The following is a 13,755-nucleotide window of genomic DNA, read 5'->3' on the forward strand; positions in this document are numbered from 1 at the left end:
CGTGAGACAAGGCTACTGAAGTCACAATTGCCTCAATACCATACTGGTGCTCGTCCACCAGTGGAAAGACTGGTGGACGAGCCAGTTGTGTGAAACAAGATTCTACGGGATCCACATGAAGGTCTGCCCTTAGGTCGCAAAGGGTACAAGAATTATTTTAGTTGTGAGATTATTCCAAGGGGAATGCACTCTAGACCTAACTATTAAATTACTGAAACTTCTCGGCAAATTAAAAATATGTGCCGGACCGAGACTCGAACTCGGGATCTTTGAAAAGGGAAAGGCAAAGGCCCCGAGCTCGAGTCTCGGTCCGGCACACAGTTTTAAAAAAATGTTCAAATGTGTTTGAAATCTTATGGGACTTAACTGCTAAGGTCATCAATCCCTAAGCTTACACACTACTTAACCTAAATTATCCTAAGGACAAACACACACACCCATGCCCGAGGGTGGACTCTAATCTCCGTCGGGACCAGCCGCACAGTCCATGACTGCAGCGCCTTAAACCGCTCGGCTAATCCCGCGCGGCTCACATATTCTGCCAGGAAGTTTCATATCAGCGCACACTCCGCTGCAAAGTGAAAATCTCATTTTGGTATTAAATTATAGTTTCACAGTACGTGGTCGCTTCCCGTGCTCTGGGAACAGGTATAGACTTGAGCTGTGGATCCACCGACGTTTTTGGATTTGGATCCCTATGTCTGGCTTATTTTGATTGATTGACGTACCACCATTTACCAGTTTATTAGTTAGGCCTGATGGCAGAAGTTGGGTTCAGTGTTCCCAACTACGTATTTCTTACGAGTAAGTTACGTGTAACATGAGGAAGTGGTTTCTAGTGCCTCGAAACTTCTTTGAATCTGAAAATAAACATCTTAAATACAGCTGAAGCTGCTACTTAATCTCGAAGATGGTTAGTCACAGCTGTGGTTGCCCTTTCTACAAGATTTTCCTCATTAAGATAGACATTACAGTTACACCAGAGCATACACTGATGATTAAAAGCAAGATGAATAAAGGTTTGTTCAGTAGTAGCTCTCTTTGGTTTTTAAATACGATTTTCTTTGAAATATCTTCTATATATGTGGTACCACCAGAGCATAATACTTAGGCGGTTCTTTGGGTGTTCACACTTGTTCGGCAACCTATCATTAGTGTCGTCTAAAAAATGAATACACTTCCCTTAGTGTTGGCCAGCGTAAATCTTGAAGCTGTGGGAACAGATGACGTGTCTTCATAGCAAGAAGATACTGCCTATCATTAGTGTTCGTCTAAAAAATGAATACACTTCCCTTAGTGTTGGCCAGCGTAAATCTTGAAGCTGTGGGAACAGATGACGTGTCTTCATAGCAAGAAGATACTGCCTGGCTCTGGTCCCATAGTACGCTACAGGCATAGCAGCGAATGTCTCCAGCAAAAGATAATCCAGGACAACCTTCTACATCTGCGCTTAGAAGAAAAACATAAACCTTTCTGCTGGGTACCAGGACATGTGAAAATATGCGGAAACGAGTAAACAATTCAAACTTCTGGAGAAGCTTACGGAGAACACAATGTGCCGTTCCCCTGCAGAGTGTCGGCTTGCTATTGAGGCAGGGAGATACGCATAAGTGGGAGGAACAATGGATAGCAGTGATGAATCATGAGTTGCGATCAGTGAGTCCAGCTATCCGACTGTAGCCATCTCGGACCGATAGCTACGACTGGACAGCATGACCCAGAACTGCCCGAAAATAGGGAAGGTCTGTAACACATAGCTTCTGACAGGAATCCCCAATCAGTGATGGCTCTTGTGTACATTTCACCAGATGCCACATACTAACTCAGCACATCTTACATTTGAAGGAGGGGGCAGAAGTAAATTTAAATGGGAACTTGTCATCTATTTAAACCGAAGACGAGGCAAGTGTAGTAAAAGTCTGAAAATGTAATAAATGAAAAGCACCAGTTTGCTTTTGTTCTACATGTCCCGAGATGATTTTAAAGCATAGTTAGATACAATAAAATGTATTGCCACAGCCAATGGCTACAAGCTCTTCCACAGGAAACAAAAACGGAAAGTTATACCCCTCCTCTATGCCTCACCTTCTTCCCCATCCACTGTCTGCAAGAAGTAGTGTACACTACCATTTATACGTGAGGTTTCACAGATTGTTGCCAAAGCACTAAAATCCTGCCAGTGTAGGCTTTCCTATTATGTCAGGAAAACGACAGCCGAGTGTGTTTTAAATAGCAAAGATAAGATCCAGTTATTAGCCAACAGTGGGGTCTACAAAATCACCTGTTCTGATTCTGACAAATTTTACATCGGTCAGTCAGGCAGAGACATCGCAACTACGCTGGCTGAACATGAACGTAGCTGGAGGTTGCAGAATTCAGACTCTGCATTTGCTGAGCATGTACTGAGTGAGGGTCACAAATACCTGCCAGTGTCCTGTGTACTTCACCTAGTAAACAAAGGCCTTAAACTAAACCTCCTAGAAGCCCTCGAAATTAACAGATATCTTGCTCAGAGTCCAGATCTAATCCTAAATGACCAGACACAGCTAAACACTTCCCCCCTCCTAAACTTTATATAATCATCTCTTTTGTTCATTGCTTACCACACTGTCTCTTCTTACATATTCCCATTTTCCTGTATTCGTAAAGTTCTTTTGTTTTGTTGAAATTGTCTTTGTATTCCATATAGACTGTTGTTTCAATAGTTAAGTCTTTCTTTAAATTCGTACTTGTATTACTGTCCATGTTTAACACCTCATTTAGTTGTGTTTAACGCAAACTGTTTCACAATCTGTGGTTTGAAGAGCACCAGCAGATGAGGTACAGGCGGAAGTAAAGCTGTGACAACAGGGCGTGAGTCGTGCTTGGGTAGCTCAGATGGTAGAGCACTTGCATGTGAAAGGCAAAGGTCCCGAGTTCGAGCCTCGGTCCGGCACTCAGTTTTAATCTACAGGAAGTTTCAGCACCAGGATGAGATTATCGCTCTCCCCTGACCACCAGAGTCCCCGATCTTAGACTTAGTCGAAAATATATTCGACCATGTCGATCGGGTTGTTCGCGCTGTGGATCCTCAAAACGAGAAACCTAGATCATCTGGCCACAGCACTGGTCTCGGCATGACTCCACATTCTTGTCGGTGGTTGTCACTCACTCTCTTCCTGAACATCTCGCAGCGGTTCGCGCTTCAAAAGGTAGATATTTAGGCTTTCGACAGTGGTCACACTTATGTGACAGGACAGTGCAGTTCGCGTTATTGAATTTCTCTTTCTGTAGTAATTGTTAGAATTGCTCGTAAATAATATTTTAGTATTTGTGTGAGTATTTGCGTCTCTAAAATATTTTTGTGTATTCATCGTTGGTAACTTTACTGTTTTACCACTTATCCACACACGTCCGAGAAAATACGGACTCTGAAGAATTTCTAATGAACCTGATGAAGCGCGCCAAAACGCGTCATTGAAAGCTAACGCTACAAGCCACAAATACTTTGAACAAGCTTAATTTTATTGTCACGACTGATTTCGGATTGCATTATTTCAATACAGTGTCACAATTGTCAGCAACATGTCATCCGCTCCTGTACTGCTTAAGATATTTTTAAGCTGTTTGCACCGTTTTATGTGCGTACAGTGTGGATGCAAATGATATGCTGCTGACAATTGTTATACTGTACTACAACGCCTCTAACCACCTGAAGATAGGCAAAACATCTCGACGTCGACCTTAGAAACTTATTTGGGGCTTGTCGCGTTGGCTCTCAACGACCAGTAAACACAAAATTATGCTTGTTATACCGCAGCTAAGGGAGCCCCTGAGGGTCGGCAACCCATATTACACCAAAGAGGAAGAGGTTGTCTATGCCCAAGGCGTGCCAAAAGCACAATGGTAAACACCGGCTATTTACATACAAGATAATTGAAACAGGCATTCCGAGCACTACTTCCGCAGGGGGAGCCCGAGCCAAGACCTACAGGAAGTATCACAACGCCAAAACCCTATTGGTTGGAGACAGCTATTTCGGGACTAGAACCAGCCCCGAAGTTCAGTTCACGCCGGATGGCGACCTCGTGTACTGCGACCGTTGAAGATAACGTCTTCGTCTCTGAATTGGACTGTTTCTAGTGTGTGTGTGTGTGTGTGTGTGTGTGTGTGTGTGTGTGTGTGTGTATTACCACGAACCTTGTGGAAAATTAGAAGTGAAGTTTCGTTTGCTTCAATTAGGAGACTTTTACTGGCATAATTACTGTTACCCTTTGTTTGTTGTCCTGTCATCAACCTTGCGAACTTACATCAACAAAAGTTGTGTTTGTGAAAAATTGAGAATCGTCAGTCACAACAATACTTATTATAACAATTATCATCTTCAGTATCATCATCAGCGGCAGCTCACCGTCGGGCACGGCGCTGGACGTCATGAGCAGGTGGACGCAGGCTGCGCCTGTGCCGTGCCCCACCAGCGTCACGTTGGTGGGGTCGCCGCCGAAGACGGCGATGTTCTCCTGGATCCAGTGCAGCGCCGCGATCTGGTCCATCAGCCCGTAGTTGGCCGGCGACCGCAGGTACACATCCGTATTGGCGTTCAGGAAGCCTGTAGGGCAACCAACCGAAAAGACACTTATAACGTACTACATTCTCCAAAGGCAACGATTGTAAAAGAGACATTCACCAAAGCTGATAAGACTCTTCCTCTGTATCCCAATAAATTATTATTCATGCAGGTATCTCGTCTCTTAGGCTGGCAATGGCAAGGAAAGCGTTTCTGAAGAAGAGAAATTTGTTAACATCCAGTATTGATTTAAGTGTCAGGAAGTCATTTCTGAAAGTATTCGTATGGAGTGTAGCCGTGTATGGAAGTGAAACATGGACGATAAATAGTTTGGACAAGAAGAGAATAGAAGCTTTCGAAATGTGGTGCTACAGAAGAATGCTGAAGATTAGATAGGTAGATCACATAATTAATGAGGAGGTATTGAATAGGATTGGGGAGAAGAGAAGTTTGTGGCACAACTTGACCAGAAGAAGGGATCGGTTGGTAGGACATGTTCTGAGGCATCAAGGGATCACCAATTTAGTATTGGAGGGCAGCGTGGAGGGTAAAAATCGTAGGGGGAGACCAAGAGATGAATACACTAAGCAGATTCAGAAGGATGTAGGTTGCAGTAGGTACTGGGAGATGAAAAAGCTTGCACAGGATAGAGTAGCATGGAGAGCTGCATCAAACCAGTCTCATGACTGAAGACCACAACAACAACAACATCTCGTCTCTACAGCTACAACTAAATGAAAGCGTTTCATTTTTATATATGAAGCATCTTCAGTGGCCTGTAATAAACGTCTGTTTTTATGTATATAACAAATCCATTACGTATTAGTTAAAAGGATATTAAAATGTCACGTTTTCTCCTGTTACTCTCTTGTTTTACAGGTTGGAAACAACTGTGGCTGCACAATTTTCGTGAGTTAAAACTTTCGTTTGGTGTAACATGAGATTTCCAATGTTGTTAATTCATGTTTGTCTTCTGGGTATGTATTTATTCTATCTTCATACCCCAGATGACTCATTTTTAGCGTTTTTTATACGACATTTGTTTCAAACACTTCAAGTGTACTTGTGACTGTGTATTGAATTTGTGTTTCTTTACTCTGTGTAGTGTTACCAACTGTTACTGTGAGTTTTATATTTTTGTTTGTGTTGCGTATGTGTGGTTTGATATTTGTTCATTCGTTATGTGTGCGTATGTGTCTTGTGTGTGTTGTTGTAAGTGAGTACGTTATTCTTCGTATGAGTGAATTTTTTGCTTTGGGCGCACGCGCGCGCCTGTGTGTGTGTGTGTGTGTGTGTGTGTGTGTGTGCGTGTGTGTGAGAGAGAGAGAGGGGGGGAGGGGGAAATTAATTAATTATTTAGGCTGGTTATGTCTACACTTCTATTTGTTGTTGTTTTAGTGGTAACATGATCAGCGAGTTATTGCTTATATTGATTTGGCCATTAATTAATTTGGCTCTCATTCCAAGGGCTCTTGGTAGATGAAACCTTTTTCTGTGAGGCAAATGAAATCGCAACTGGAAATATTTGGGACAGATTTGGTAGGGAAACTTCCTGAGCCGGCCGTTGTGGCCGAGCGGTTCCAGGCGCTTCAGTCCGGAACCGTGCAACTGCTGCCGTCGCAGGTTCGAATACTGCTTCGGACATGAATGTGTGTGTTGTCCTTAGGTTAGTTAGGTTAAAGTAGTTCTAAGTCTCGGGGACTGATGGCCTCAGATGTTAAGTCCCATAGTGCTCGCAGCCGTGTGAACCAAACCTCCTGCAAACTTTGTTCAGAAAGGGTGGATTTGAACTGTTTCTGCATAAATTCTAGGGGTAATATACCCTATAAGAGAAATATAAAAACCTAGTACATGCATTTATTTATATGTATCCTGTATAAAATAGTTGGCGTACACGACTTATGCGATGTATGAGATATTGCTCATGCCCCATACTGATTAACGTAGGGCGACCACCAATTTGAATTGCTGTAAGCAACCAGGTCCTGTGCGGGAGGTGGCCGGGTCTAGGGGAAGTTCTGAGAAACATAGTCGAAAGGTATACGGAAATACGGATAATATTCAATATGTAAAAGAACAGCAGAGAATCGAGGCGTTCGAGACGTTGTACTACAGATGAATGTAGAAAATCAAGTGAACTATTAAGATAAGGCGTTTGAGACGTTGTACTGCAGATGAATGTTGAAAATCAAGTGAACTATTAAGATAAGGAATGAGGAGGTTCTCCTCAGAATCCACGAAGAGCGAACGATTTGGAAAACACTGAAAAGAAGAAGGGACAGTATGATAGGACATATGTTAAGGCATCAAGGAATATGCTGAATGTTACTAGAGGGAATTGTAGAGGATAGAGACTGTGGGGAATGACTGTGTTACGAACACATCCAGCAAATAACAGGATGTGGGGTGCAAATCCTACTCTGAGATGAATAGGTGGGCACAAGAGTTCGAGTCATGTTGACCCCAATAAAACCAGCCAGAGAAAAATCTGTGAAAGGTATTGCAGCTTAGTAGAGTGAAATCAAAGTTTTAGACAATTAAATGTTAATAGCTCACTAATGATTTTAATTTAAAAAACGAACTGAAATAAATGGTAGCAAAGAAGGCTTACAAGGGTGGGTACGTAGCCCTGCGTTATTGTTACGTAGCGCACGGGGATTACAAAAAAATCAACAGCATATTCTTCGAAATCATGTCGTGTTCCTCAGCAGTAAGCATGAGAGATTTGACATGTAATTTCTGGATTCATCTTTCACTGTATTAATCGTACTTCTGGAATCTGTTACGATTCTGTTAATCTCTGCAACTGCCTAGCATTTAAACATTTACGCGTATTGTGATTTTTGCTTGTTTATTTACAGATTTATTTATATTGTGAGTATTCCTTACACACGCACACCACACACACACACACACACACACACACACACACACACACCCACCCACACACACACACACACACACACACACACACACCCCAAACACACACGCATACGCAGACACACGCACAACATACATATTCCACAATGTACAAACTGTAAGTTCCGATTGATGAGAGGATACGAGGCAAACAAGATCTAATGAACTTGTGTCCGGAAATGCTTGGCTTCGATGCTAGAGACCACTTAGTCAGTCACATATTGTTACAGAGACTGCTGTCTGAGCGCGTGCTGTACCATGCAGCCACACTTATAGTATGTGTTGAAAATAATTTCCATGTGCCTATGTGCCTCAACACATGCGTTAAGGCGGCGTGGTATGTTCTGCTTCACACGTTCACATCGGATACGCTTCATCCGAACAGTGTCAAAGGCAGCATGAATACGCTGCTGCATTGTCTCCATATCAGGAATAGGTTTTGCCTACAGGATATTTTTGAGATGGCTCCATAATCAGAAATCGCACATGATGAGATTTGTTGACACAGCCCCCTCATCCTTGCTACTGGACCCCCTCATCCGATCACTGGACCCGGAAAGACACGATTTAGATGTGTTCGGACGTTAACGGTGAAGTGGACTGGAGCACCATCATGTAGCGACCAATAACCCTTCGAATGACCAATGGCACTTCTGATATCTGGGCAGGCAAAGTCAAACGCAAGAAATGCCGATTGTTCCGGCTTGTTAGGCGACGTGGAAGGAAGATTAGTCCCAAAATAGGTCTCCAATAATCCCGGCCCTCACATACCGGCTGTACTGGTGCTAACGATTCGCTATCACCAGGACTTCTATGTACTATCCCACCGATGACTGTTATGAAAGTTGAAGTTAACACTCCACGTAAAGGAGGCCGCATCTGTGAATAAGATGAATGACACAAATCCCGGAATAGTGGTTTCCTGGTGAAGAAACATTGAACGTTGTGGCTGTTGTCGGCGGGGATAGGTCTCCTTATACAACATTACTGCTCACCGCCCGTTGCCATTTCGCTTTCCAAAGTAAACACCATCTCGGCAGGCTCATGAGTTGAATAAGGAATCATTGTGCACAACGCTATGTCACATCCACTACAACGTCAGCAAGAGAAGTGAATAGGACACAACATTACGAATTACTAATGGCACGAGAGGGCGCTAGGGCAGGATGTATGAGGAACAATACCACGCTCTAGGAGGAAACCATGCGTACTGTAACTGTGACTTCATGGTGCAGTGCGTATTAGATCGCAGTCTCTGTAACAAAATATGATTGGGTAAATTGTCTCTAGCATGGGAAGCATGCATTGCCGGACATCAGTTCATTAGACATTTTTTGTTCCGTATCTCTCGTTGATGAATCCACAGAGTTTGTACCCGATGGAAAAAATCACCCTACATCACCTCTGCTGAACAAATGATTACAGCTATTAAGGTATGCATTTTAGAGCCCATGTCCAATAGATATTTTTTTCCTCTTTTACTCTATACTGCTTCTTCAATAATATGGAAGGCAAAGACCTTGCAGTACAAGAGATTTGTTTCACAGTACTGAAGATGATGAAGTGCTCATATCTCTTAAGGTATACGTTTTAGAATCCATGTTTACTACACTTTCTTTGTTTCGAATGTCTATTCCTGTTCCATTCTTGAATCCTGACCACTCCCGCAGGGACACACTGTATATACATGTGCCGACATTGGTCACCCGGGTAGTTCAGAACCGTGGTTCACTGCTCAACACAATGCTTCTGAGAGCCCATTACTTGTTTTCGGATGGTAGGAGCAGATGACGACGTGCTTATTACACGATACAGTGATTCTCATTTGTGGTGGTGAGATGTGGTCGGCCGGAGCTTCGACCACGGCTAAAGTGCTGCTAAGATCCCGCGCAGTCTAACATAATATCGCCCAAAAATTCGAGTGCTCCACAAATCTGCATGATGCTAATAACGCTGTACCAGAAGAGAACTTTACATATCGGTGCCTTCAAAGTGATCGAAGATAGGGGAAGAGAACAGCCGGATTTCATTATGGTCAGACAGAGGTTCCTATATCCAACATTTCATTGTAAGTCACACTTAAGGGCTCATATAATCTTACATCACGATTTAGTAATGAAGAACATTAGACCGAAATTGAAGAGAATCATCCGGAAGAATAAATGGGGAAAGAAGGGGGATACTGGAGTACTCTGGAATGATGAGAAGCTTTTAAAGTTGTCTAAGGCTGTAGATAACGCAGTAATGAATACCACGGTATGCACTTGAAGGCGACTGGCCATTTGGCAGTCGCAGAACTAAAACATGGAAACTTAAGAACGTAGCTGCAAAGAAAACACAGGTATAAGAAGAAATACGCAAGTTATCAGTTAAAGATGAAAGTACAGAAATATTTAAGGAAAGCCAAGAAAGCAACAAAGTAATTCCATTAGCACGGAAATAAACAGGAACTGTAACTACACCAAGGCGAAATGGCTGCAAGAAATGAGTAAAGAAATCGAAAGACACTTGGTCGTCGGAAGGACTGATCAGCATGCAGAATATTCAGAACCAACTTCGGTGAAATTAAAACTGTAAGCAACAACATTAAGGCTGCAATGATAGTACCACTGCTATACGCACAGGAGAGAGTGGATAAGCAGAAAGAGTACATTGAAGGGCACTACGAGCGCGAGAAGTGTCTGATGATGCGACAGAAGAAGCGAGTATGGGAGAAATAGGGGACCCTGTATTAGAATTCACCTGAACTTTGAGATCAAACAAAGCTGAAGGGGTAGATAATATTCCTACGAATATCTAAAATCAATGAGAAAAGCGGCAACCAAGTGACTATTCTCACTGGGTGTAGAATCTCTGAAACTAGAGAAACACAATGAGACTTGCACAAACAGATCATCCACAAAATCCAGTAGACATCAAGGGCAGGTAAGTTGGAAGACTACCGCACAGTCTGGTTATGAACTCACTCATCATAATTGTAACAAGAAATATGTAAATAAGAATGTGAAAGGAAACTGAGGATCTGTTGGAGAAGAATCAATTTCACTTCAGGATAAGTAACGGTGTCAGAGAGGAAAACAAGTCCATTGGGTTTGTCGACCTGGGAAAAGCATTCAAAGGTGTAAAAAGGCTCAAGATGCTCCAACTTTGGAGAAAAATAAGAGTGAGTGATGAGGAACTTGGGGCAATATGCGAAGAGGGAAGGAAAAGAATCTAAACCGAAGAACGAAGGGCCCGAAAGAAAGTGGGCGTAAGACAGGGACGCAGTCTTTCACTCTACTGTTCAATCTACACATCGAAGATGCAAAAACGGAAATAAGAGAAGGTTTCAAGAGGGGAATTTAACATTCAGGGTGAAATAATATAATTAATTAGATTCTCTGATGACAGTGCGCTCCTCTGTAAAAATGAGGAAAAATTGCAGGGGCCGGCCGCGGTGGTCTAGCGGTTCTAGGCGCTCAGTCCGGAGCCGCGCGACTGCTACGGTCGCAGGTTCGAATCCTGCCTCGGGCATGGATGTGTGTGATGTCCTTAGGTTAGTTAGGTTTAAGTAGTTCTAAGTTCTAGGGGACTGATGACCATAGATGATAAGTCCCATAGTGCTCAGAGCCATTTGAACCATTTTTATTTGAAAACTTGCAGGACTGCTCGTGTGGAATGAGTAATCTCATGTAAATTTGTCCTGAGAGTAAACCTTACAAAGGCTGAAGTAATGAGGAGTAACAGAAATGAAATTAGTCTTCAACATAAAATCGAAATTGGTGATCGCGAAGTAGGCGAGGATAAGTAAGTCTACATTATAACCAAATTAACACATCACAGACGAAGCAATGAGAAAATGAAAACCTGACCAGTGGCAAACAGGGCATTCCTGGCCAAAAGAATTCTACTACTATCAAACATCTCTGAGAACGTACTCGTACGTTTGTAGCTCTTCATTGTGTGCGCTGTTGGAGAAGTGGCGAAGAAGAGAACTGAAGCGTTTAATCTGTGGTGCTATAAAACGATGTTGAAAATTAAATAAGCTGAAAAGGAATGTTCTCCGCATGATAGTTCAAGGAATTAACACATAGAAATCAGTGACAACATAAAGGGATAAGATGACAAGATATTTGTTAAGACATCAAAGGGGGCTGTGGAGAGTAAAATCTCTAGAGGAGAAGGCAGAGATTGGACTATATCGAATAATTAACTAAGGACGTATGATGTAAGGGCTACTCTGTAATGGAGAGGTCGGCAGAAGAGAGAACCTGATGACTCAGAGAAGAATGTCTACGGAGCGATATCAAATGGAATGGCCTCTCAAAGATAGCGGTATGTTTTTAGTTATTATTTATGGACATATCAAAGATAACGAAAGAAATATAATTTATGGACATTTATGGACATATCAAAGATAACCAGAATGAGATTTTCACTCTGCAGCGGAGTGTGCGCTGATATGAAACTTCCTGGCAGATTAAAACTTTGCCTTTCGCGGGCAAATGCTCTACGAACTGAGCTACCGAAGCACGACTCACACCCGGTCCTCACAGCTTTACTTCTGTCAGTACCTCGTTTCCTACCTTCCAAACTTTACAGAAGCTCTCCTGCGAACCTTGCAGAACTAGCACTCCTGAAAGAAATGATATTGAGGAGACATGGCTTAGCCACAGCCTGGGGGATGTTTCCAGAATGAGATTTCCACTCTGCAGCGGAGTGTGCGCTTAAAACTGTGTGCCCGACCGAGACTCGGTCGGGCACACAGTTTTAATTTGCCAGGAAGTTTCATATCAAAGATAACTAAGGAAATATAATTCACCTATGGATCTGGTAATTCAGATCGTCATGGGATCGTTCCTCGAGTAATTCTTCCCCGTCAGGTAAAAATTCGAGGTACAATTAATATAGGACATAACATGTTCCTATGAAGAGCACCATATTCCGTCAGAGATTCAATTAGCGGGCGAGAGAGTGTCAGACAACAGCCTACACTACAAGGATGGCGTTACTCGACACGGATACGTTTTCTGTTAAAATCCCAGAACGCACGTCCCTAAAACAATAAAGCAAAATATTAATTTCCGTGTCGCATAGCAACCGTGGGAACAAAATCACGAAAGTGCTAACTGGAACGGAACATTGCCTTCAGTTATACTTTCCAGGCACCATTCGAGAATGGAAGAGGACAAGGGAGAATGCTTACCATTATAAGACCAAGATTCGAACAGGGGTCTCCAGTTCACAAGTATATATATATATATATATATATATATATATATATATATATATATATATATATATGAGTCATCAATACATGGAAATTGTTTAATATGTTATTCTACAAGAAAAAATAAAGAAAAAAGTTCGTATAAACATAGGTCCACAAATGTTTAGTTACATAGTTGCGGCTGATAAAAGATTTTGTCAGAAATTCAGCCAGTTCGCTAATATGAAGCCATCGCAAAACTGTATGACGTTAAAGTAAAGCACGATCTCCATTAATTTTGTTGTTATTGATCTGGTGAATCTAATAAAACGTGTCTAGACGTGTATCTGTGGTAGTTTTCCAGAACATCCAGAGAATCAAAAATAATTATTCCAGTAAATTTATTTACTTTCCATTAAGAATTTAGAAGATACATTTATGTCATTGTTGACAACCGCTAGTAAGTTGGTTCAGTCGTTTCCTAACCTCGAAACTAGTTGGTTTTCTGTATTATTAGTGAAAGAACATAATAACAACAGTGCATTTAAGTGAAACAACGCAGTAACTGTTATAGTTTCTAGATTAATTATGAAATAGGGAAGCCTTTCAAATTTACGACAGAGGAATATATATATATATATATATATATATATATATATATATATAAGTGTGTGTGTGTATTCTCGCAGAATGAAGTGCGGAATGAAATATCTGTACCAAGGCCGCGATTAGGATCCATGTCTCCTGTTCACAAGGCAGATGCACTAACCATTGCGCCACACTGGCACAATAGCCTTGCAAACGATTTCCGGCCTTGGTACAAGTTTTTCTTTGTCACTTCATTCTGCATAAATACGTATCATACAAGTCTGGGACTTACAAATGTCTCTGGAACCACAGTTTCATTTGATTAAAGTACCTATGCCTGCGTTTCAGAGAGGATCCCTCGTTTCGTTCGATAGTGAGGCGCTACTGGAATTCAGCGGATGAGTCTCTGCAACACTCTTCGAATTTAGGGGGATACTAAGGATGCTGAGGCGTCAATGAGAATTTAGATTGACGGCACAGGTGTGATAGGATAGCGCATGCAGTTCAGCAAAGC

The 13,755-nt window shown here is 42.1% G+C and overlaps 1 protein-coding gene across 1 annotated transcript in view; it reads right to left on the reverse strand.

The window, feature by feature from the left end:
* LOC124775214 (neuroligin-2-like) overlaps positions 1-13,755 on the reverse strand; it is a 155,581-nt gene that overhangs the window by 122,262 nt on the left and 19,564 nt on the right. Inside the window, exon 4 of the mRNA XM_047250053.1 lies at positions 4,391-4,588. Within this exon, the coding sequence (XP_047106009.1) occupies positions 4,391-4,588 (198 nt within the window). The remainder of the gene's footprint in view (positions 1-4,390; positions 4,589-13,755) is intronic.

This window comes from Schistocerca piceifrons, chromosome 2 (genome assembly GCF_021461385.2).
Source record: "Schistocerca piceifrons isolate TAMUIC-IGC-003096 chromosome 2, iqSchPice1.1, whole genome shotgun sequence".
Taxonomy (NCBI): Eukaryota; Metazoa; Arthropoda; class Insecta; order Orthoptera; family Acrididae; genus Schistocerca; species Schistocerca piceifrons.